This window comes from Haematobia irritans, chromosome 4 (genome assembly GCF_050003625.1).
Source record: "Haematobia irritans isolate KBUSLIRL chromosome 4, ASM5000362v1, whole genome shotgun sequence".
NCBI lineage: Eukaryota > Metazoa > Arthropoda > Insecta > Diptera > Muscidae > Haematobia > Haematobia irritans.
In genome coordinates, this window is record NC_134400.1 from 155,885,517 (window position 1) to 155,912,517 (window position 27,001).

General features: G+C 30.5%; 1 protein-coding gene across 6 annotated transcripts in view; it reads left to right on the forward strand.

Moving 5' to 3' along the window:
- Positions 1-27,001, forward strand: part of Mp (collagen XV/XVIII-type protein multiplexin) — a 1,363,033-nt gene that overhangs the window by 568,514 nt on the left and 767,518 nt on the right. For 4 of the 6 annotated variants that reach the window (XM_075303610.1, XM_075303614.1, XM_075303611.1 and 1 more), the window contains one exon: positions 3,428-3,505. The exons of the other annotated variants lie outside the window; for them this stretch is intronic. In XM_075303610.1, the coding sequence (XP_075159725.1) occupies positions 3,428-3,505 (78 nt within the window). The remainder of the gene's footprint in view (positions 1-3,427; positions 3,506-27,001) is intronic. 6 annotated transcript variants of the gene reach the window in all.

The following is a 27,001-nucleotide window of genomic DNA, read 5'->3' on the forward strand; positions in this document are numbered from 1 at the left end:
ATGCTCTAAGGTGAAACATAATATGTTTGAATAATACAAACATTATTTTGTTTGGACCAATCCTGAAAATATATATGCTTGAAGCAAAATGTGTTTGGGGTATATGTTACAGAAGCGATTTTTTTTGAGGGTGCACAGATACTATCTCTTATTACCCATAGAATCACTGCTAAAGGGTGATACGGTCAAAATTTGGTCAGTATAAACTTGACGTATTTCTTTCAATTTTGCATTTAAAAAACCTGAACATCCCTCATTTTGAAGATGTGTGTGTGTAGAATGTTGCTCCTATTTTGATTTTGGAATTCACTCTTCAGTTGTCAAACTGCCGTCGTATCGCGAAAATCCGAGCTACTCGCACGCAAAGCTGGCAAAATCGCTAAAAGTTGCGAATCAACCGTTACAAATGTAATTAAAGTGTTTGCACGGTTGAAAAAGACTGTTTTTCATTTGTTTGGCTATAAACATTATATGTTTGGAACACAAATTTTTAAACACAATATTTTTGAGTGCAAGCATATAATGTTCATAAACTAGCATAACATGTTTGGGACATATATGTTAATATGTTAGAACATATTATGTTTGGGACATAAAATGTTTGTAAATATAATATGCTTGAATGCAAACATATATTAATTTAGAAATAGCCTATAAACATATATGTGTTTAGTAGCTTGGAGCGCTATTTAACAGGGAGCGATATTGAATTAAGTTGGTGGTTGTTGCTTGTTATTACAAAATTAACATTTTATTTTTCCTTGGGCAATTGATCAGCTACTTCTTTGATCCTTACAAACTGTGTGGTCCGCTGTTCGAATCCCCGTCCTGCAAAAGGTAAAATTAAAATAAAAAATCATAAAATTGAATAATTTCTTCTACAATGTATGTATTACAGAAAAAGGTGCTAAGAACTAAAAAATCTCGTGGAAGTGAGAAAGATGTCGAGGAATATACAATTGGGCAGAAACAAAATTTTGAGCATTCAGGTCGAAAACCTATGTTGTTAGCACCTATATTACCTGTTTATTTTCATAATTCATTATGATTGTAAATATATAAATAAATAAATAAAATTTTGAGCACAATATTGTTTGGGAGAATTTTTTTTAAGCATATAATATTTTTGGGTGCAAAATGCTTCCAAACATATTATGTGGTCACATAATAACATATTGTTTTTTGGAAGACAACATTATTGAATTTGGATGCAAAAATACAAAATGTTTGGAACTTAGACTACCCAAACATATATTGTTTAGACCAATATGCTTTCAAACATATTATATATTGGTAGAGATCAAACATATAAATGTTTGGGAAATACCCAAAAATGTATATGCTTGAAGCAAAATATGTTTGGGAGTATATGTTACAGAAGCGATTTTTTGTGAGCGTGTGGGGAACGTTTATCGACAGCCAGGAAGTCTGGATCGGGGGGAAATCGAAAACCGGAAGCCGCTGAGACGACAAGAGAGTTGCCGGTAGTTTCAAGCGAAACCCTAACCTCTCTCTCCGAGATGCCGCAAATAAGCTGGGTATATCGTCTACAACCGTGCATCGAGCCAAAAAACGAGCCGGACTATCGACTTACAAAAAGGTAGTGACTCCAAATCGCGATGATAAACAAAATACGACGGCCAAAGCGCGATCCTGGAGGCTGTACACGACGATGCTGATGAAGTTTGACTGCGTGGTAATGGACGACGAAACCTACGTCAAAGCCGACTACAAGCAGCTTCCGGGACAGGAGTTTTATACGGCAAAAGGAAGGGGAAAGGTAGCAGATATTTTCAAGCACATAAAACTGTCAAAGTTCGCAAAGAAATATCTAGTTTGGCAAGCCATCTGTACCTGTGGCTTGAAAAGCAGCATTTTCATAGCTTCCGAGACTGTCAACCAAGAAATTAAAGTGAATGAGTGTTTGAATAAGCGTCTGCTGCCTTTCCTGAAGAAACACGGTTGTTCCGTACTGTTTTGGCCGGGTTTTGGCATCTTGCCATTACGGTAAAAAGGCCATGGAGTGGTACGCCGCCAACAACGTGCAGGTGGTTCCCAAGGACAAGAACCCTCCCAACACGCCAGAGCTCCGCTCAATTGAGAAATACTGGGCTATTGTCAAGCGGAACCTAAAGAAGACCAAAAAAAAAAAACTGCTAAGGACGAGCAGCAGTTGAAGGCAAACTGGCTTTCTGCGGCGAAGAAGGTGGACAAGGTGGCTGTACAAAATCTGATGGCAGGTGTCAAGCGTGAGGCCCGGCAATTCGGATTTGGAAAAGCGAAAGCCTAACTGAATATTTTTCCTGAATTTTATACTAATTGAACTTGAAAAGGAAATTTAATTTGATTTTTTAAATAAACGATTTCACCGATTTACACGCGTTTCCCTTGACCAAATTTTGACCGTATCACCTTTTAAATACAGACAATTTTACATGCTATCCATTTAAATGAAATGTTCATAAGTAGCAAAATTGTGTCATATGTCATGCGATCAGTATCAAATTTTAATGTGATTTAGAAATGCACTGAACTCTGTGTTTGTAGATTTCAGACTTTAGATTGCAATTTGCTACAATTAACCGTTGGGCTTTATTTATTTATTTTAATTACAAATATAGTATGAATAGGAATAATATTTGTTTTCTGAGAAGAATAGTGTTAAACAAATTACTTCAATATAAATTTAAAAATTAAATTAAAATTAATTTAAATACAAGTAGATACGTCCGTAAGTTCGGTCATACCGAATATTATGTTTGCATAAAAAGATAAAGATAAAAAGTTCTATTAAAGACTGCCATCGTATTACTTATTTGCCAAAACAACGTAAATTAAATAACTATAAAATTAAATTCAGGTTTTTTTGGTTTATATAGAAGAGTATATAAATATTTATGAACCGATATGAATCAATTTTTGTAATTAGAGAGCCAAATATCAATATGATCGGATTAAATTTGTTCTTGTTCCAGAGAGGTTGGTTTATATCGCAACTATATCTATATAATTATGGATCAATGTGATTCACAAGGGTCGACTGAAAATTTATTCTTGATTCCAAAATTTTGACAAAATTTTCTGTAGAAGTACAATTTTTGACAGAATTTTCTATAGAAAAAAGATTTTGACAAAATTTTCTATAGAAATAATAATAAATTAATCTATGTAAAAGAAATTAATTAATTTAATTTTCATTAGAATTTAAGATGTGGACTTTGTTCAATTCAAACAAATAATTAATTTTTCTTTTGTTACAGGTATAATTGTGAAATATTTACTATAATATCAATTAAAATATGAAAAACTTCGCACGTATGGTAAAAAGTCATCTATTATTTGGTTTGTGAAAGGAGAACATATTTTATTTTTCAAAACCTCTTATTTTAATATGTAAATTTTTTATTTCCACAACTTTTAAAAATAGGGATTTTTACAAAAACTTAATGTTTATGGTAATCCGGAAGCATTATCGATTACCTGTGTGCCACAGCCCAAGGAGACGGTAAGTTTTTCTAATATGTAGAATTTTATAATTACTTACAACAACGTTAATAAAAAAACCCATTGGTTTTTTTGAGAGACTAATACTTTTTATATGTGCAATTAGAGGTTTATCATTTGTTTCTGGGATAATACTTGTATAATGCGATTTTCTCAATAGATTGTAAACTAAAATATTATAAACTAAGAGGCTGTGAAGGGTTTTAAAATTGCTTTTTTACATTGAACTTTTAATATTATAAAACCGGAGGTGAAAACATTTGTTAAATTAAAAAAAATTAAGAAAAAAATATAATTAAAAAAAAAAAATTTTCCAAACAGTAAAATTGAATATTATGCTGGAACAACTAAAAAAATATATATTTTGCCCGATTGAAAATCATGTAACACATGAATGCTAAATTTGTACTCCAATTTACTTTCGATTTTACAGAGATAGTAGCATTGACATTTTTGTTATGTATGCCAAATTTTAAAACTTAATTGACCTTAGTGGTCACAGTTTCATCTTTATTTGGTTCATATTTTACCACAAAAAGAGAATTAATATTCTAGCTACACTGAAAAAAATATTGTCGTGAGGTCAAAGATTTCATGTCTTTAAAATACGAATACAAATGTTGCTTAGCATAGAAGACGCATTTCTCTAAAATAAAGTTATTTTCCTTGTCCAAAAGTCGATAAAATTGTCAATGGAGTCGTATTTAATTTAAATTTAATGAAATTGTCTTTAAATTTGTTGTCTTTTTGCATCTTGACTACAAAGAAAAAAATCGTTCAAATATAGGACATGTTTTTCAAAACTTTATTTTAAAGAAGTTTTTTACTTCAAACATAGCATAATTTCTACTGGAAGTCGAGTCCTAATTTGGAAAATAAAGTTGCCGTTAACTCGTTGTTAAAGGACTTTGATAGCATATGAAGAAAAAAAGCTGAAAAAGCGAAAAAATAAAATTTTCTTCCTAGAAGCAAGTACACAAAACCTGAATTTAAAAGAGAATTGTGTCTTAAAAGTATCCTTACTTGTATTCTCCGCTTCTTTGGCTCGGAATCAATACCAAATTTTTTAAAGTAAAGAGAACATCTTTGGAACCGAGTATGCTTTTTTTCAGTGTATGTGTACTAAATATGGATGAAATCTGTTTAGATAAATATAAATATAGCTGCCTTATATGGTTACTACCTATATGGGGAGATGTGGTACTAAATTTCATATTTTGCTCCCTTTTCCAAAAGGAATTTACCCAAATTTTAAATTTTATCCCATTCGATTGAAATTTAGTACGTGATGTTGGTATATCGCACTCATATCCATTTAAAAATTGGTCCATATCTGTCTATATTTATACCCTAAACCACATAGTGGTCAGGGTATAATAAGTTTGATAGGCCAAAAAATGTGCCTACCAGAAATATTGATTTTAGACCCCATAAAATATATACCGATCGACTCAGAATCACCTCCTGAGTCGATCTAGCGCTTGGTGTCCGTCCGTATAATTAACCGGTCGCAATAATTAACCGATTTTGATGAAATTTGGTACAGGGAGTTTTTTGGGCACAAGGACGAACGCTATTGAATTTGGAAGAAATCGGATCAAATTTAGATATAGCTCCCATATATATGTATCGCCCGATTTTTTATCAACCGATCTTACTCAAAGTTGGTTTACTTTAATCTTCTGTAGTACTAACAAAAATAGGTTCAGATTTAGCTATAGCCCCCATATATATGTACCGCCCGATTTTTCTAAATTTGGAAACCCTTATTTATCAACTGATAGTACTCAAAGTTGGCTAAATGTAATCTTCTATAGCACTAACTATATGTACAAAACTTCATCGAAATCGGTTCAGTTGGAGATATAGCTTCCATATATGTGTATTGCACGATTTTTAAAAATTTGCCTCTAATAACTTTATGTTTGAACATAAAGGCCTCATTTCTTAACTGATCTTACTCAAATTTAGCACACGGTCATCTTCTGTGGTTTCAATTAAACCTGCAAAATATCATCCAAATCGGTTAAAATTTAGATATAGCTCTCATCCATATATATACATCGCTCGATTTTCCCAAATTTGGCAATAATACTCTTATTTATTAACCAATGCTACTCAAGTTTAAAATTTTTATGTACCATCCGATCGTATTTAGACTTATATGTATCTCTTACATAATAATATTGCCCGATTTTCCCGAATTTTGATTTATTACCCACATTAATTAAACGAATTCCTCTTTTTTTAATAATGTACTCAATATTAGTTATATACATAAAAATGTACCCCATAATGTTCTTAAATATGGAAATGCGGTTTATCGCTCAAACCAATACCAATGTTACCCCACAAATGCTTATGTTTACTCATTCAGTAGGGGTGGTTTAGGGTATGATATAGTCGGCCCCGCCCGACTTTCTACTTTACTTACTTACTTGTCTATAACCATTTCTAATCCTTTTTAGATTGATGCAAAAATTATCTATAACAATTTTTAATCCTTTTTAGATTGATGAAAAAATTTTTGGTTAAAAAAAAAATATATAAATTAAAAATTTTAAAAAATCAATAACTTTTAAAAAATTCATAACTTTTAAAAAATTCATAAATTAAAAAGGTAGTTGTATCAAATAATTTTTTAATTGAAAATAAAAAATTTCAATCATTCAATCAAGCTTGATTAACAAGGTAATGGTATCAATTAGTTTTTTAATTGAAAATTAATTGACTTTTCTAGTTTCTAGTTTTATTAAAAGATTAATAATATCAATTATATTTTTAATTGAAAAAGCTTTCCACTTCAATCAAGTTTTTAGTTGGTAATATTTTGGAGATATTTTTTTGCTGTGTGGGGGTTTTACTATTTTTCCTCTTTGGGGCCTTATTTCAATGTGAAAAAGCTTTCCACATCAATCAAGTTTTTAATTGGTAATATTTTGGAGATATTTTTTGCTGTGTGGGGGTTTTACTATTTTTCCTCTTTGGGGCCTTATTTCAATTTGTGCAAAATTAAAATTAATTTTGCAAAAATTAGCAAATTTAAATTAATTTAATATACATTTTGTAGCTCATTTAATTAGATAATATTTGATTTAATTTGTATATGGAAAATAAATTGAAAATTTCCTGCCACAAGGTAAATCCAATTTGCTTCACGTAAACTCGATTCAAACAAATATGAAACTCATTCTTTTCATGGATTTTCAATAAATGAATGCTCATAATATTATTTTCTACAAGAATACAATTTAAGTAAATTTCTTTCACGATTACTTTTCACAATGACAAGACATTGATTGAAGAATGTAAAAGCAAAAGAAAATATTTCCTTATGAATTCTTGGTAGGGATATATTATCCTCAGCATTTTCATTACCTATGAATTGTTAAATAAAAATTTGGCAGAAAACGAATATAAATTCCTATTTTCAGTTGAGCCTTTTTGTGTTTCATGGATTTTACACCCCGAAGCTTATGTCTAAGGTACATCCTCCAAATTGGTTTGCTGATAACAAAATATTTCCTAGTAAAAAAGAATTGGAAACTTCCTATCACTCACACTGTGGCAAATCGCAAACCGCCCCGTCAAAACACTGGAATCAAACCAATCGCTAAGCAATGAAAAATTCAATTTAGGCTGTTTTTTTTTGTTTGTTTGGTTGGGCTATTAAATGAAAATCTCTAACGAAACAAGGGCACCCAAGTTGGCTAGGGCAAAAGCAAGATGTGGCTGTTATTGTGTGGCGCGTATGAAATGAAAACAAGAACAAAAAACACGACACAGTTGCTTGCTATAATTGAAAACCGCGGAAACGGAAACGGATATGAGTAAATTCCGTTATTTTCGTTTGGAGTCTTGTATCTTGGATGTGTGCTACCAGAATAACTCTCGCCTACCCTCAAAATTTGCCCATTTTATTTCATGATTTTCACGGTAGACATCCTATTACTAACAATTTGCCAAATAAGAAAAGCAACGTTATTTATTTCTTACTGTCGATAACGGAAAACCAGAATTCTCCGAAATGATGGTGGAAGTGAGGTGTTGTTGTTTCTGATTGTGTATCATTTACCTTTAAGTTTTTTTTTTTTTTGAAATAAACTCACACTGAAAAAAAAGCATACCCGGTTCCAAAGATTTTGTCTTAACTTTAAAAATTTTGGTATTGATTCCGAGCCAAAGACGCGGAGAATACAAGTAAGGATACTTTTAAGACACAATCCTCTTTTAAATGTGAGTTTTGTGTACTTGCTTCTAGGAAGCAAATTTAATTTTTAACTTTTTCAGCTTTTTTTTTAAAAACGAGTTAACGACAACTTTATTTTCCAAATTAAGACTCGATTTCCAGTAGAAATTATGCAAAGTTTCAAGCAAAAAAAGTCGTTAAAATAAAGTTTTGAAAAACATGTCCTATATTGGAACGATTTTTTGCTTTGTAGTCAAGATGCAAAAAGACAACAAATTTAAAGACAATTTCATTAAATTTAAAGAATTTTTCTGAATTATTAAAGTCAAGTTGACCTTAGCCCAAACATTTTTTCTTTCATGTTATGATACCCATTTTTAAGTCAAATCGCTTAATTATAAGGACAATACGACTTCATTGACAAGTTTATCGACTTTTGGACAAGGAAAAAAACTTTATATTAGAGAAATGCGTCTTCTATGCTAAGCAAAATTTGAATTCGTATTTTAAAGACATGAACTCTTTGACCTCACGACAATATTTTTTTCAGTGCACAAAGATGTATTCCGTCTATGCTCTTTAGATGTCTTCTAGCAAATTTCTTCCAAGGCCAGAAAGGTGCGTGGTTAATAAGCCTTAAGATGAATGATTAGGGTCTGGTATTGCCATTCAATTCGTCTTGGAGGCTATTTTCATAGGTAAATAAGTGAAGGCCTTATCAAATGCAAACAGAGCAGGACGACTTGCTCCAATCAGTGACTTCATTCCGATTTAAGTTTTAGTTAGATAATAGAACACTTATGTTATTCATATAGAGGACATATACAAGGCGGACGTTATATAATGCAACATATTAAAAACTCTTGGAAATGAAATCAAATTTTGGAATCCGTTTAGATTTGTTCGAGTTGGCTACCTTCAGCACGAATTATGGTCGAGATAGACGGACAAAGCCATTACAAGCTGAACGAAAATGGCTCTGAACCCGCGAAAAATTTGTAGGAGAAATTCTTAGACGATATAATCATGTTCGTCTGTCTGTTTCAATCACGCTATAGCCTTCAAAAATGACGCAATGACAAAGATTCTGTTTTTGTTGTCTGCATGAAGGTCAAGTTCGAAGATGGACTGTATCGGCCCATGTTTCAGTATGCCCTCATATAGTCCGATTTACCTATTTGATTTCTCAGGTTTTCAGACACCGACATTTTTATCGCTTTTTCCTGACATAGCCATACAAAATAGTTATAAAATGTTGACAAAATTTTCTACAGAAATAAAATTTTCTATAGATATAAAATTTTGACAAATAAAAATTTTGACTATAGAAATAAAATTTTGCCAACATTTTCTATAGAAATAAAATTTTGAGAAAATTTTCTATAGAAATAAAATTATGGCAAAATATTCTATAGAAATAAAATTTTCAGAAAATTTTATATAGAAATAAAGTTTTGACAAAATTTTATATAGAAATAAAATTTTGACAACATTTTATATAGAAATAAAATTTTGACAACAGTTTATATAGAAATAAAATTTTGACCAAATTTTATATAGAAATAAAATTTTGACAAAATTTTATATATAGAAAAAAAAATTCACAAAATGTTCCATACAAATAACATTTTGACAAAATTTTCTATACAAATACAATTTTGAAAAAATTTTCTATACAAATAAAATTTTGACAAAAATTTTGAAAACATTTTCTACAGAAATAAAATTTTGACAAAATTTTCTATAGAAATAAAATTATGGCAGATTATTCTGTTGAAATAAAATTTTGACAAAATTTTTTATAGAAATAAAATGTTGACTAAATTTTATATAGAAATAAAATTTTGACAAATAAAAATTGATAAAATTTTATATAGAAATAAAATTTTGACAAAATTGTCTATAGAAATAAAATTTTGACAAAATTGTCTATAGAAAAAAATTTTGCCAAAATTTTCTATAGAAATAAAATTTTGACCAAATTTTCTATAGAAATAAAATTTTGACAGAATTTTCTATAGAAATAAAATTTTGACAAAATTTTTTATAGAAATAAAATTTAGACAAAATTTTCTATAGAAACAAAATATTGACAAAATTTTCTATAGAAATAAAATTTTGATAAAATTTTGTATAGAAACAATTTTTGACAAAATTTTCTATATAAATAAAATTTTGACAAAATTTTCTATAAAAATAAAATTATGGCAAAATTTTGTATTCAATTTTTCTTTTCTTTTTCTATAGAAATAAAATTTTTACAAAATTTTCTATAGAAATAAAGTTTTGATAAATTTTTCTAAAGAAATAAAATTTTGATAATATTTTTTATATAAATAAAATGAAATAAAGTTTTGACAAAATTTTATATAGAAATAAAATTTTGACAACATTTTATATAGAAATAAAATTTTGACAACAGTTTATATAGAAATAAAATTTTGACCAAATTTTATATAGAACTAAAATTTTGACAAAATTTTATATAGAAAAAAAAATTCACAAAATGTTCCATACAAATAATATTTTGACAAAATTTTCTATACAAATACAATTTTGAAAAAATTTTCTATACAAATAAAATTTTGACAAAAATTTTGAAAACATTTTCTACAGAAATAAAATTTTGACAAAATTTTCTATAGAAATAAAATTATGGCAAAATATTCTATTGAAATAAAATTTTGACAAAATTTTTTATAGAAATAAAATGTTGACTAAATTTTATATAGAAATAAAATTTTGACAAATAAAAATTGATAAAATTTTATATAGAAATAAAATTTTGACAAAATTGTCTATAGAAATAAAATTTTGACAAAATTGTCTATAGAAAAAAATTTTGCCAAAATTTTCTATAGAAATAAAATTTTGACCAAATTTTCTATAGAAATAAAATTTTGACAGAATTTTCTATAGAAATAAAATTTTGACAAATTTTTTTATAGAAATAAAATTTACACAAAATTTTCTATAGAAACAAAATATTGATAAAATTTTCTATAGAAATAAAATTTTGATAAAATTTTGTATAGAAACAATTTTTGACAAAATTTTGTATGCAATTTTTCTTTTCTTTTTCTATAGAAATAAAGTTTTTACAAAATTTTCTATAGAAATAAAGTTTTGATAAATTTTTCTAAAGAAATAAAATTTTGATAATATTTTTTATATAAATAAAATGTTGACAAAATTTTCTATAAAAATAAAATTTTAACGAAATTTCTACATATTCAATATCTTTAAAACTTATTATATTATACATTGTTTGCCGTTTCACTCTAACTAAGATGCATTTCCATTTTCTATAGAAATTTAATTTTAACAAAATTTTCTATATATGCAATATCTTTAAAAATTTTAATTTTCGTGTTGGTCCATTTCGTGAAAGTCCATTGAGATTAAGTTCTCACTTTTTAAAGAACATTTTCTACAGAAATAAAATTTCGACAAAATTTTCTATAGAAATAAAATCATGGCAAAATATTCTACAGACAAAAAATTTTGACAAAATTTTATACAGAAATAAAATGTTGTTAAAATTTTCTATAGAAATAAAGTTTTGAGAAAATTTTCTATAGCAATAAAATTATGGCAAAATATTCTATAGCAATAAAATTATGGCAAAATATTCTATAGAAATAAAATTTTGACAAAATTTTATATAGAAATAAAATTTTGACAAAATTTTATATAGAAATAAAATTTTGAACAAAATTTCTATACAAATAAAATTTTGACAAAAGTTTTGAAAATATTTTCTACATAAATAAAATGTTAACAAAATTTTCTATAGAAATAAAATTATGGCAAAATATTCTACAGAAATAAAATTTTGACAAAGTTTTCTATAGAAATAAAATTTTGACAAAATTGTCTATAGAAAACACATTTGGACAAAATTTTCTATAGAAATAAAATTTTGACAAAATTTTCTATAGAAATAAAATTTTGACAAAATTGTCTATAGAAATAAAATATTGACAAAATTTTCTATAGAAATAAAATTTTTATAAAATTTTGGATAGAAACAATTTTTGACAAAATTTTCAATAGAAATAAAATTTTGACAAAAGTTTTGACAAAATTTTCTAAAAAATAAAATTATGGCAAAATTTTGTATAATTTTTTTTTTCTTTCTCTATAGAAGTAAAATTTTGACAATATTTTCTATAGAAATAATGTTTTGATAAATTTTTCTAAAGAAATAAAATTTTGATAATATTTTTTATAGAAATAAAATGTTGAAAAAATTTTCTATAAAAAAAAAAAATTGACAATTTCTGACAAAATGTTATAATGACTTATTATATATAATAGAAATAAAGCTTTGACACAATTTTCTACATATATAAAATTTTCTATATAAATAAAATTTTGACAAAATTTTCTATAAAAATAAAATTTTAACAAAATTTCTACATATTCAATGTCTTTAAAAATTATTAGATTGTTACTATTTGTTAGGTTGGCAGAATTCTTGATGTTTTGATAGAATTTTCAAACAATTGCACTCTAAGTAAGATGCATTTCAATTTTCTAAACAAAAATTTCTATATTCAATATCTTTAAAAGTTTTAATTTTCGTGAAAGTCCATTGGGAGCAAGTTCTCCCGTATTAAAAAAGTAGTAACATGTCCTTGTTGTTGAAAGTTAAATAGTTAAAACCTTTAATATTTCGTTAATATCCTATGGTGGTGGATAATTGCCACGAATGGATACTACATAAAAATAAAATTATATAATCTTTTGCACACAGTGTTTATTTCTTTCGTATTTACCATAAAACCTTGTGCAAAGGGTACATATATCCTTTAAGTTAGCAAACTTTGTACACAGAAGAATAGTGAAACAGAATGTCTTAACACGAGAAAATGTGCAGCTGACTTGATGCTGGCAAATAAGATATACAACAAGATGGCAGCAAAAATAGAACACGAGAATTGAAAACTCTCAAGAATGATGAATTGCACTAATGCAGAGAATTAGTAATGAAAATCGTATTATTTCCGTAAGAAGCTTTATAAAAATTAGTTGTAAAACTACAACAATAGACTTTCATCTTGCACTCTCACATGGATTGGGCTCTCATGTTGATGTTTTAAGCGTTTTTATATTCAAACACTAACATATTGTGCTTTATCTATATAAAAGTGGAGGAAATATATTTAAAGTAATGAAAATTAAATGAAACTAAAAAAAAAGTTAACTAAGATTGATACAAAAATAAAGATAGTATATTCAAAAAAAAAAAAAAAAAAAAACAAAATGCGAAGCTACCAGGTATGAAAGTGGAGGTTAATTAAAAAATTGAAATTGATGAAAAAATTAAGACAAGGGTGTATCTTAATTGTAATATAGTTTCGCTTCTCTTTTGCTTCGTTTTCTTAATATGATAAACTTAAAAAAACAACATTCAATTTGAAAAATCCACTTAAGTGAAATTTATGTATCTTTTTACGATAATTTTTGGTACGAACTTTCTCATCTTTAGTTGAGGTTTTATGCTCTGACGTGAAAATCAATGTTCTCTAAACATAAGTCGACTTAGTCTACTATGAAATGAAGATTTCGAAATATTAAAACTACACTCACATTCAATTTCTTTCAATGTTCCTGGTTATTTCATCTTGTCTTAATTAAAAATAAAACACAAAAACTACTTATGAAGTTAAAGACATAAAAGAGGGGAGCGAAGGAGAGGTTCAGGCAAAGATGGTGCTTCGCACTCTTTGTTTTATCCCGGGTTCTAGTAGTACTAAGTAAATTAAAACTTTGTTAATGTCAGGTATTTCTAGTTGCTGTTACTACTTCCTCCAGCATGGTCTATATTGTAAAGCATCATGAATAAGATCCTTTGTAATATACCATTGAGCTGAGATGAATTTTACAAGTTTTAATTTCAAACAATAGTGGCAATGTTTTAATTCAGGTTCTTGTCTAAAGTTTCACTTTTTCCTGTTTGCTAAAAAAAAAAAAAAAAAAAACGAAAAAATAACAAGTATATACGGCAAGTAAATTCGGCCAGGCCGAATCTTATGTACCCTCCACCATGGATTGCGTAGAAACTTCTACGAAAGACTGTCATCCACAATCGAATTACTTGGGTTGTGGTATCTTAAAACTTCTTAACATCGTTTTCTAAATTGTGAGTTAGTCCATACGTGGTATATATTAGACAAAAAAGTTATGTATAGGTAAGTCTACAAATAATTACAAATCGACATGGAAATTGAAATATGGGGGTCGCTTATACGGGAGCTATATAGAATTATGAACTTGTGTGATTGGGGATCGATTTATCTGAGGGCTATATATAACTATAGACCGATATGGACCTAGTTAGCCATTGTTGTTAACGGCCATATACTAGCACAATGTACCAAATTTTAACTGACTCGGATGAAATTTGCTCCTCCAAGAGGCTCCAAAACCAAATCTCGGGATCGGTTTATATGGGGGCTATATATGATTATGGACTGATATTGGACCACTTTTGACATGGTTGATAAATATCATATACTACCACCACGTACCAAATTTCAACCAGACCGGATGAATTTTGCTTCTCCAAAAGGCACAGGAGGTCAAATCTGGGGATCGGTTTATATGGGGCCTATAACATATATAATTATTGACCGATTTCAACTAATTTTTGCATGGGTGTTTGAAGCCATATATTATCGCCATGTACGGATATCTAATCTGAACTTTGTTTCTCTATAAGGCAGAGGAGGTCACATCTGGGGATCGGTTTAATGGGGGCTATATATAATTATGGACTTATATGAACCAATTCCTGCATGGGAGCCACCGTGGTGCAATGGTTAGCATGCCCGCCTTGCATATACAAGGTCGTGGATTCGATTCCTGCTTCGACCGAATACCAAAAAGTTTTTCAGCGGTGGATTATCCCACCTCAGTAATGCTGGTGACATTTCTGAAGGTTTCAAAGCTTCTCTAAGTGGTTTCACTGCAATGTGGAACGCCGTTCGGACTCGGCTATAAAAAGCAGGTCCCTTGTCATTGAGCTTAACATGGAATCGGGCAGCACTCAGTGATAAGAGAGAAGTTCACCAATGTGGTATCACAATGGGCTGAATAGTCTAAGTGAGCCTGATACATCGGGCTGCCACATAACCTAACCTAACCTATGGTTGGTGGATACCATATACTAACATTGTCGGATGAATTTTGCTTTTCCAAGGGGCTCCGGATGTCTAATCTGGGGCCTATATATAATTATTGACCGATTTCGACCGATTTGCATGGGTGTTTGAGGCCATATATTAACACCACGTACCATATTTCAACTGAATGAGATGAATTTTGGTCTTCCAAGAGGCTCCGGAGGACAAATCTGGTGATCGGTTTATATGGGAGTTATATATAATTATGGGCCGATGTGGACCAATTTTTGCATGGTGGTTAGAGACCATATACTAACACCATGTACCAAATTTCAACCGGATCGGACGAAATTTGTTTCTCTTAGAGGCTCCGCAAGCCAAATTTGGGTGCCCGCTTATATGAGGGCTATACTTAAAAGTGGACCGGTATGGCCCATTTGCAATACCATCTGACCTACATCAATAACAACTACTTGTGCCAAGTTTCAAGTCGATAGCTTGTTTCGTTCGGAAGTTAGCGTAATTTTAACAGACGGACGGACATGCTCAGATCGACTCAGAATTTCACCACAACCCAGAATATATATACTTTATGGGGTCTTAGAGCAATATTTATATGTGTTACAAACGGAATGACAAAGATAATATACCCCCATCCTATGGTGCAGGGTATAAAAATTAATTTGCAGTTATTTTCTTTAAAATACATTCATTCTGTATTTCATTTACTCGAGTACCTCAGGTTCGTAAAGTTTCATCGAACATTCGAAAAAATGTTGTAAATTTTCTTTGCATACATTAGGGACGTGTAAAAAAGTGTGTGTGTGTGTGCGTGGGAGAAAGTATTCATATAAGGGTTGAACATTATCAGATTTAATTAGTAGAAAAGTATGTCTTGTGAAGATATTAATAGAATTTGTTTAAAATTCTTTCCATAGATAACGTGCATTCACAAAGGGTGAACTACTTTTGAACATTTTAACAAATGAGCTAAAAATTCTAGTAAGGTTGAAGAAAAATTATTTAAGATATGTTTACGTGTTTCAAACAAAAAATAAAAATGAATGTGAATAATGCATTTATATAGCTAGTATACAAGCTTAAATTTTTATTGCCTTTAAAATATTTTCTAAACCTTCTTTTTGTATTCCCCATATTGTTTATGTTTTCCAAATAGACCTATACAAAAGTGCTTTATGGTGTTGTGAGTGTTAATCTTTGTATTGGTTGCTTGTTACTTTTGATAATCCTTAGATCAAAATCCTGTGCAGTTTTACAACGTTATATTTTTTGTTAGATATCGTTTGATTTTTTGCTTCATGCCATCTTGTAGTTTATTCCTTTATCTATGCCTTTGTCTTTCTATAACTGCCTGTCGATTTTACAGTAGCTTCAAATCTCCAACGTATCGTAACGGCAATCTTTTATTCATATGGTTGTGATACAATCCCCAAAGAATAATATGGAAGTCTTGAAGAACTAAGGTATACAGGAAAAGCAAAACGTATGCTGTGGATTAGTCTATAAATTTAGGAATGCATGCACATATATGTTTAATAGGGCGGTTTGGTTTGCGTGAGAAAATAGAAAATAAATATGTGTTATATATATATATATATATATATATATATATATATATATATATATATATATATATATATATATATATATATATATATATATATATATATATATATATATATATATATATATATATATATATATATATATATATATATATATATATATATATATATATATATATATATATATATATATATATATATATATATATATATATATATATATATATATATATATCCCGATTTTTCTTGGGCTTCTAGAAACCGTATTTTCAATCCGATTTGCCTGAATTTTGAAATCTAGAAGTATTTTAGGAACAATATTATCAATGCGATTTAGGTTAGGTTACGTGGCAGCCCGATGTATCTGGCTCACTTAGACTATTCAATCCATTGTGATACCACATTGGTGAACTTCTCTCTTATCACTGAGTGCTGCCCGATTCCATGTTAAGCTCAATGACAAGGGACCTCCTTTTTATAGCCGAGTCCGAACGGCGTTCCACATTGCAGTGAAACCACTTAGAGAAGCTTTGAAACCCTCAGAAATGTCACCAGCATTACTGAGGTGGGATAATCCACCCCTGAAAAACTTTTTGGTGTTCGGTCGAAGCAGGAATCGAACCCACGACCTTGTGTATGCAAGGCGGGCATGCTAACCATTGCACCACGGTGGCTACCTAATCAATGCGATTTACCTGAAATTTGAAATCTAAAGGTATTTTACACACAAATAGGTGTATCGGTCTATGTTATGTTATAACCCCCGTATAGACTGATCTCCCGATTTTACTTCTTGAGCTTCTAGAAACTATTTTTTTATCCGATTTGCCTGAATTTGGAATTCTAGAGGTATTTTAGGCTCACATATAGTTGTGCCGAAAATGGTGTCTATCGGTCCATGTATTGGTGTAACCCCCATATAGACCAATCTCCCGATTTTACTTCTTGGGCTTCTAGAAACCGTATTTTCAATCCGATTTGCCTGAAATTTGAAATCAAGAGGTATTTTAAGACCATAATGTTTGCCGAAAATATGTTTGAAATCTATAGGTGTTTTAGGGTCATAAATAAGTGTTCCGAATATATTGTGTATTGGTAGAAATTTTGATATATCGCCCTTATAAACCCGCCCTCCGATTTGGGGTCCAGATTCTGTAGGTTTTTCAGAACCACAATTAGGTATGCTGAATTTGGTGTGCAGCGGTGTATGTTTTTGGCATAGCACCCATATAGACTAATCTCCCGATATAAGCCGTTGTTGTTATCAAATTCGCCTAAAATTTCAACGGATTTAGTTTTTATAGGTCCATTTGGTAGGGCCTCCATATAAAACGATGTCACTTCTTGAAGGTATAGAAGGCGCACTGATCATGAAAATTGCATGAAAGCAAAATTTCCAGATTTTATTTTTATTTATTTATATGGGGGTAAAAATCTACAGATTTTGGATTTCGAATCAAGGCATTAGTTCATCATTTTCATGCACACCTACACAAGATGTTTGTGATTCCTCTAAAACTCAAACAAAAATGGTCTTCATAGGTAGAATCTTTAAATTTATTTTCGGGAAACGTATTGGTTGAACTGGACTGCTTAGGAGAATATCTGTAATTAATCCCCCCTAAAATTCTGTATATTATCAACCCGCTACAACGAAGAGTTTTCAATGGAAACTATTATATTTGATTCATGGTGATGGGTATTTAAGACTCGGCCCGGCAGAACTTGCTTCTGTATAGACTTGTTTAGTGTAACTTTTTATTGTTCTATACTCTCAAAAACTTGGATACAGGTATTTTGAGTTTCCTTTAAGGATTTTGGTATTGAATCCTAGGCAAAGATATGTCTTCTTTAAAATAAAAACTTTTTATGGAGCTCTCTACAGTGAAAAAAATATTTACGTGATATTAAAGATTACGCAACCTCAATTCTGGGATGAGCAATTTACACACTATTAAGGACAAATTTCTTTAAAATAATGAAATTTTAATTAAAAGAAAGTTAATAATCTTTGCTTCAAATTTTTTTTTCATTAAATTTAGGACACACATTTTGAAAATTGCGTCCCTTCGTTAAAGTTGCATGACTATAAACTAAGGCAAATTTTAGTTAAAGTAAAGAACCACATTTTTGATTTAATGAAATCGTCCTTAAATTAACTGAAATATTGAATCTTTAGATTTAAGATAAAAACGCTTCAAATATAGGCTAAGACTTATTTTGAGGATTTAGCATCTTTGGTTTAAAGTTATTATGGAATTAAGAAAATATTTTTGTTCTTCGAAAGATCCGTCATAATTTGGATTTTTAAACTGACATTTGTTTGTACGTGAATAAATAGCTTTATTCATACACCGGAAAAATAGAATAAAAATTCAATAAATGCAATGCAGGTTAACATACAAATGTTGACATGATTGAGTGGGAGGTTTAAGAATAGGCGGCAAGTCGACATCTAATGTTGCCATTTTAAATAAACATCATTCAACATTTTTAGTTTCTATTTTTCTCTAATATCCCTACTTTGCTCATTTGTATCCTATCAAAAGAGCTACCTTATTTTATAGATCCTAGATTTAAAGCCAGATAGGTCGCAAAAAAAAAATTTCTTATTTTAAAGAATCCGCATCTTTGGCTCGGTATCAATACCAAAATCCTTAAAGTAAGGTAAAAATCTTTGGATCCAAGTAAACTTTTTTTGAGTGTAGCTTTAAATCTAGGCATTTTGAAATTGAATGAAATGACGAAACTTTCAAAGACTCCTATCCTAAATTTAATAAAGAATTTTTAAATAAATTATTATGGGATTTATTATAATTGGAAAATTCTTTATTAGAAAAAAAAAACACCTTAATATTGTGTAAAAAGATTGTTTTTTTTTAACTTTCACGTTAGATCATTATTTTCTCCAGTGTACAATAACTTTGTCCTTAGTGTAATGGCTTACATTGCTAGGTGTATTACCACGATTTATTTTTATTTATTTTTTTTTTTTTTTTTGGGAAGGAAAAAGAATAAGGTGGAACAAAAACAAATAATAATTTGTAGTTTTACAAATAGTTAAGATTTACTTAAGAAAGTTCTTTTGAAAAGTTTCCGCGTAGAGAAAACACTAAAACAATAATTATGAGTTGAGCTGAGCTGAGTATAGGGAAAACAATAATAAAACAATTGCCCACTTAAATTTTGTTTTACTACGGGAGTGATTACATCAGATTAACCTCTATTACATACAGTGTGATGTATAGTGGCATTTTCTATTGCTAAAGTTGGATAGGTTACCTAATTGCCGTCAATTAATTTTAAGTTATACTCACGTCCAGTTCAATCATATATATGGGCTATTCCGTAGCCAATGGCAGGGAAATTTTTAAAATCACAATATGGGAAATTAATTTAAATTAAATTTAATTTGATATAATAAATTTAATTCAATAAAGAAGGCACCATAGATTGCATACAGGGCTCTACTAAAGACTGCCATCCACAATCGAAATACTTGTGTAATGGCTTAATTAATTAGGATCCTTAATCTTCCTTGGCCAAGAAAGCTCGAACAATAATTGCAATAAAAGTTTAAAAATATTCCTCTATTACAATTTCTATGCACCTATATATTATGTGAATTAATTGTTTCAAAATTTACGCTCCTGTGATCTTCGTTAATTGCAAACAATATGGAATTTAATAAATTACTCTTATAATTATAGGCCATCTCAATCATTCATAGAATTTAATTGCATTTCAAAGCGTTGAGTATGCAACAGTTGTCGCTTATTATAATACCCAGATTATTCGTCCATCTTCGCATTCAAGTGATACAATTAACCATGTAATTAACAATAACTAATGGCTATTGTTACCAGATGTTAAATGGAAATTCAGTTAAGCAAATTAGATTTATGGCTACAAACGCTACAGAGCCGCAAACTAACACCCATAGCTACAAGGATTGCTATCTTGTTATTATCAGTCCATGAATGCAGGGCGAAAATATATTGACGCATATGCTTTTCCACGTACGCCTTATCAGCACAAAGTAAAATTGCCAGGTTAATTTCTAATTTCGTCAGTTCATTAAGCAAAGAATAATAAATAATTATGGCTGATTAGTGACCATACGATTATGATTTATGTTGTATGTGTGTGTACTGCCCAATGGTCCAAAAGGCCAGCTTTATTATACTTTAGTGAATACATATCAAATATGGTTAGATACAGCAGTACTCAATAATGCCAGTTAGGATTTTAAGCACTCATATGGGAATTTCTATGCAAACTTTCGTAGGGACAATGAAGGTGTATATTATTTACAAAAAATTAAGTAAGCCTCATGCAAGGGAGTTAAATGTTATTAATGAAGAATTTTTAATTATAATAAATTGTCTTTAGCCTAAAACCCATTTATTATCATATTAAAACAACAATATTAAATTTTATTTTTTTTTTCTCTCAAAAAAAAAAAAAAATGAATGGATTCATACACTGAAATACAAGCCTTAAGTTCTGCAGCATTCAAATGTGAATACATAAATCGTTTTTTCTGGTACAAACAAAAAATATCATCAAAATATTTCTAATTAAAAAATGGATTCAAGCAGAAAAATTTTCCAATAAAAAAATTAATTGATACAATTAATTTTTTAATCATACTCGGAGTAAGTCAGTTAAAACAAGTGTATACGGCCGTAAGTTCGGCCAGGCCGAATCTTATGTACCCTCCACCATGGATTGCGTAGAAACTTCTACGAAAGACTGTAAAACGTCTTAATATCGTTTTCTAAATTGTGAGTTAGTCCATACGTGGTATATATTAGACAAAAAAACTTATGTATAGGTAAGTCTACAAATAATTACGAATCGACATGGACTTTTGCACCGTACGTAGAGAACCAGAATATAAATATGGGGGCCGCTTATATGGGGGCTATATAGAATGATGAACTTGTTATGGACCACTTTTTGTGTGATTGGAAATCGATTTATCTGAGGGATATATATAACTATAGACCGATATGGACCTAGTTACGCATGGTTTTTAACGACCATATACTAGCACAATGTACCAAATTTCAACTCACTCGGATGAAATTTGCTCCTCCAAGTGGCTCCAAAACCAAATCTCGGGATCGTTTTATATGGGGGCTATATATGATTATGGACTGATATGGACCACTTTTGGCATGGTTGTTAAATATCATATACGATCACCACGTACCAAAATTTCAAGCAGATCGGATGAATTTTGCTTCTCCAAAAGGCACCGGAGGTCAAATCTGGGGATCGGTTTATATGGGAGCTATATATAATTATGGGCTGATAGGAACCAATTCTTGCATGGTTGTTGGATACCATATGCTAACATCACGTACCAAATTTCAACCGAATGGGAAGAATTTTGCTCTTCCAAGGGGTTCTGGAGGTCAAATCTGGGAATCGGTTTATATGGGGCCTATTTATAATTATGGACCGATACCGACCAATTTTTACATGGGAGTTTGAGGCTATATTTTAACACCACGTACCAAATTTCAACTGAATCAGATGAACTTTGGTCTTCCAAGAGGCTCCGGAGGTCAAATCTGGTGATCGGTTTATATGGGGGCTATATATAATTATGGACCGATGTGGACCAATTTTTGCATGATTGTTAGACACCATATACTAACACCATGTACCAAATTTCAGCCGGATCGGATGAAATTTGCTTCTCTTAAAGGCCTCTCAAGCCAAATCGGGGGATCGGTTTATATGGGGGCTATATATAATTATGGACCGATGGGGACCAATTTTTGCATGGTTGTTAGAGACCATATACTAACACCATGTACCAAATTTCAGCCGGATCGGATGAAATTTGCTTCTCTTAGAGGCCTCGCAAGCTAAATTTGGGGGTCCGTTTATATGGGGGCTATACGTAAAAGTGGACCGATATGGCCCATTTTCGATACCATCCGACCTACATCAATAACAACTACTTGTGCCAAGTTTCAAGTCGATAGCTTGTTTCGTTCGGAAGTTAGCGTGATTTCAACAGACGGACGGACGGACGGACATGCTCAGATCGACTCAGAATTTCACCACGATCCAGAATATATATACTTTATAGGGTCTTAGAGCAATATTTCGATGTGTTACAAACGGAATGACAAAGTTAATATACCCCCCATCTTATGGTGGAGGGTATAACAAGTATATACGGCCATAAGTTCGGTCAGGCCGAATCTTATGTACCCTCCACCATGGATTGCGTTGAAACTTCTGCGAAAGCCTGTTATCCACAATCGAATTACTTGCGTTGTGGTAATACTTACCGATGGCAAGGTATCTTATAACTTCTTAACATCGTTTTCTAAATTGTGAGTTAGTCCATACGTGGTATATATTAGACGAAAAAGTTATGTGTAGGTAAGTCTACAAATAATTACGAATCGATATGGACTTTTGCACGGTACGTGGAGAGCCAGAATTGATTTCGACCAATTTTTGCATGGGTGTTTGAGGTCATATATTAACACCACGTTCCAAATTTCAACTGAATCAGATGAATTTTGGCCTTCCAAGAGGCTCCGGAGGTCAAATCTGGGGATCGGTTTATATGGGGGCTATATATAATTATGGACCGATGTGGACCAATTTTTGCATGGTTATTAGAGACTCTATTTGTACACCATGTACCTAATTTCAGCTGGATCGGATAAAATTTGCTTTTCTTAGAGGCTCCGCAAGCCAAATCTGGGGATCGGTTTATATGGGGGCTATATATAGTTATGGACCGATGTGGACCAATTTTTGCACAGTTGTTAGAGACCATATGCTAACACCATGTACCAAATTTCAACCGGATCGGATGAAATTTGCTTCTCTTAGATTCTTCTCAAGCCAAATCTGGTGATCGGTTTATATGGGGGCTATATATAGTTATGGACCGATGTGGACCAATGTTTGCACGGTTGTTAGAGACCATATACTAACACCATGCACCTAATTTCAGCTGGATCGGATGAAATTTGCTTCTCTTAGAGGATCCGCAAGCCAAATCGGGGGATCGGTTTATATGGGGGCTATATATAATTATTGACCGATATGGACCAATTTCTGCATATTTCTTAGAGACCATATACGTACACTATGTACCAAATTTCAGCCGGATCGGATAAAATTTGCTTCTCTTAGAGGCTCCGCAAGCCAAATCTGGTGATCGGTTTATATGGGGGCTATATATAGTTATGGACCGATGTGGACCAATTTTTGTACGGTTGTTAGAGACCATATACTAACACCATGTACCAAATTTCAGCTGGATCGGATGAAATTTGCTTCTCTTAGAGGATCCGCAAGCCAAATCGGGGGATCGGTTTATATGGGGGCTATATATAATTATTGACCGATATGAACCAATTTCTGCATATTTCTTAGAGACCATATACGTACACCATGTACCAAATTTCAGCCGGATCGGATAAAATTTGCTTCTCTTAGAGGCTCCGCAAACCAAATCAGGGGATCGGTTTATATGGGGGCTATATATAGTTATAGACCAATGTGGACCAATTTTTTACGGTTGTTAGAGACCATATACTAATAACATGTACCAAATTTCAGCCGAATCGGGTGAAATTTGCTTCTCTTAGAGGATTTGCAAGCCAAATCTGGGAGTCCGTTTATATGGGGGCTATACGTAAAAGTTATGCCAGTTATGCCAGTTTATGAACATTATATGCTTGCACTTAAAAATAATTTAAGTTCCCAACATATAATATTTACAACGAACCATATGAAAAACACTCCTTTTTACGGCCGTGTCGTAGAAACTTGCTCATGAGGAAGAGCTCACCGATGCCAAAAGGAAAGTTAAATTGCTTCGCTTGTTAGTTCTTGGAAATTATTATGGTTTAGTTAAAATTTCCCCAATATAAGACATTTTCTTTAACTTCAGTATTTTTTGGTTCTCTTAATTGGATCTCCTATTTTCAAATTGTTTGTTTGTTTCAAATTGCTTTTTAAACAAGTTGACCATCGTTCAACATAATTTTTTATTATGTAAAAACACCCATTTTAAAGTCGAATCAATTGACACTAAGAACAAAATACCTGCACTAAAAATTTTATCGACTTTTGATCAAGAAAAATGTCCTTTAAATTTAGCATATTCCCCTTAAATTAAAGTTTTCATAACTGTATCGACTTTTCCATTTAAGCAAAGATCTAAGAGCCAAATAAAAAATTCTGAGAATTTCCAAAATGAAGGCAAACAAGTAAAAGTAAAGGAACAATTTGCATCAAGTGAAACCCTAATTTTAATTTCCTCTCAGCTTCTTTATGAGATTTTTTGTTTGATACATGTTTTTTTGGGGGTGGTTTCTCTATCATGACAGAAAATGAGCAACCACACATACTGATATGATGAGAAGGGAAGGGAAGGGAAGGTAAAAATAAATGAATGCATAGCTTTGTGTGAGCCTGTGGAAACAATGGCAGCGAGACAAAGTAATTTCTCATCCTAAAAGAAATGTCAAAATAAAAACTTTGTTATTGCATTGCAGGAAACGGATGTTGGAGCTGGCATACGTAAGCTGTCTTCTTATAGATAGGGAAAATATAACAGAGAAAACGTACATACACATATGTAGATACACACATACATGTGCGTGTGAATATAAACGTTGCGGTTATGCCAGTATGTAAGTGGGTTTTAGTGCATCAAGCGTATATGACAATTAACTAGAAACTGACATAATGAGCATTTGAAAATTTCATGTTGGATCATGCTTTCAACTTGAGATTGTGTTGTTGTGGGGAGAAAAATGAAAGATGTCATTTATGTGGTGATATCTCTCACAAAAGAACATTCTAAGAAGTTTCTTCATTGACATCTTAAAGGGTGTTAATGCGACTCTGTGCTTGTTTTTTAAAAGAATTGGTAAACCAAAGCTAAATAAAAAAATTTCTTTGAAAAATTAGGAAAAAATTACCGACAAGAAATCGATGCACGCAAAAACAACACTCAGTATATTATACAGGAATTTCATAACCTTAAATTTTCAAAGCAAATTTTTCGTAATACGAAAAACACTAACAATTTTTTGTACGACGGAAAAAATTTAATAAATTCTCAAAGGAAACACTTTGAAGACTAGATATTCAAAGGAGATATTTTTATTTAAAAGAAAGTCATATAGAACTATATTTTCTATATTTTAAGCTTAACTGAGGAATTGCCAAAACATCTGAAAAAGTAAAATGTATGTTCATAAAACACAAAATTCGAATTTTAGCTGCTTAAAGATCAATATTTCTGTTGGCATTTCATATGGAAAATCAATTTAGTTTCATTGCTACTTGTTTGTAAAACAATTCAAAATTTGAAAAAAAAAATATATTCTTGCCAAATCTTGACGAAAAGAATACAACTATCCGTTAAGTAAAATTATCTCAATTATACATAACAAATGGTTTTCTGATTCAATCACGATCAATTAGATCCAATTAATTTTTTAATTGAAATGTCTTCAATCACAGAAATGATAATATCAATTAAAAGATTAATTGAAAGTCAATTAAATAATTAATTGATCCAATTAAAAAATTAATTAAAATTAAAAAATTTGTTGAATCACTTACATTTTTAATTAAATATATTTTAAAACTCAATTAAGATTTTAATTCGAAAAAATTTCGTGAATTTTTTTCTGTGTAATTATTTCAAAAATTTTATTTTTATTTATTTTTTAAAATTTAATTTTAAATAAAGTCGGAAATAACATCAAATTTTTAAAATCACCCGGCAAAACCTGAGTGACTATTTGAGGTGAAATACTGATTATCCAGAGCATTTGCGTCATACCCTCAGCAATACCGCATGCTTGAGAATAATGACTTACCATCACCGGATAATTTCGGTTGCCATGCTTCACATAACATTTCACGGTCACGCTTGCAATGTAGCTCTGTGTAAGAGAAGTACTTTCCTCATAGGACTTGTTCTTGCAAAAGTAATCAATATTTCCATTTAAAAGTAATTATCAATTTTTTTACTAGGTTACCTCCAAGATTATATGGTAATGAAAAATTTTACCGGGCAGTTTACATTTGTTCGAATTAGATGCCTCTTGTACACCCCAAAAAAAATCGCTTCTGTAACATATGCTTCAAGCATATGTTATATATTTTCAGGACTGGTCCAAAATAAATATCATTTGTATTGTTTTAACATATTATGTTTTACCTTAGACATACACTGGTAGAAAAAATTAATGAAATTTTCTTTGTGTATATATATTTTTAAGACCCCAATTGGCTACTTCTATTTTTTTACTTGCAGCATACTCTCTAGGTCTGTCTTTCTATACATATATATGTTTATAGGCTATTTCTAAATTAATATATATTTGCATCTGAGCAAATTATATTTACAAAAATTTTATGTTCCAAACATAATATGTTGTAACATATTAATGTATATGTCCCAAAAATTTTATGAAAATTTATGAACATTATATGCTTGCACTTAAAAATATTGTGTTAAAAAAATTTGAGTTCCAAACGTACAATTTTTACATTGAAACATATGAAAAACAGTATGGTCAGTA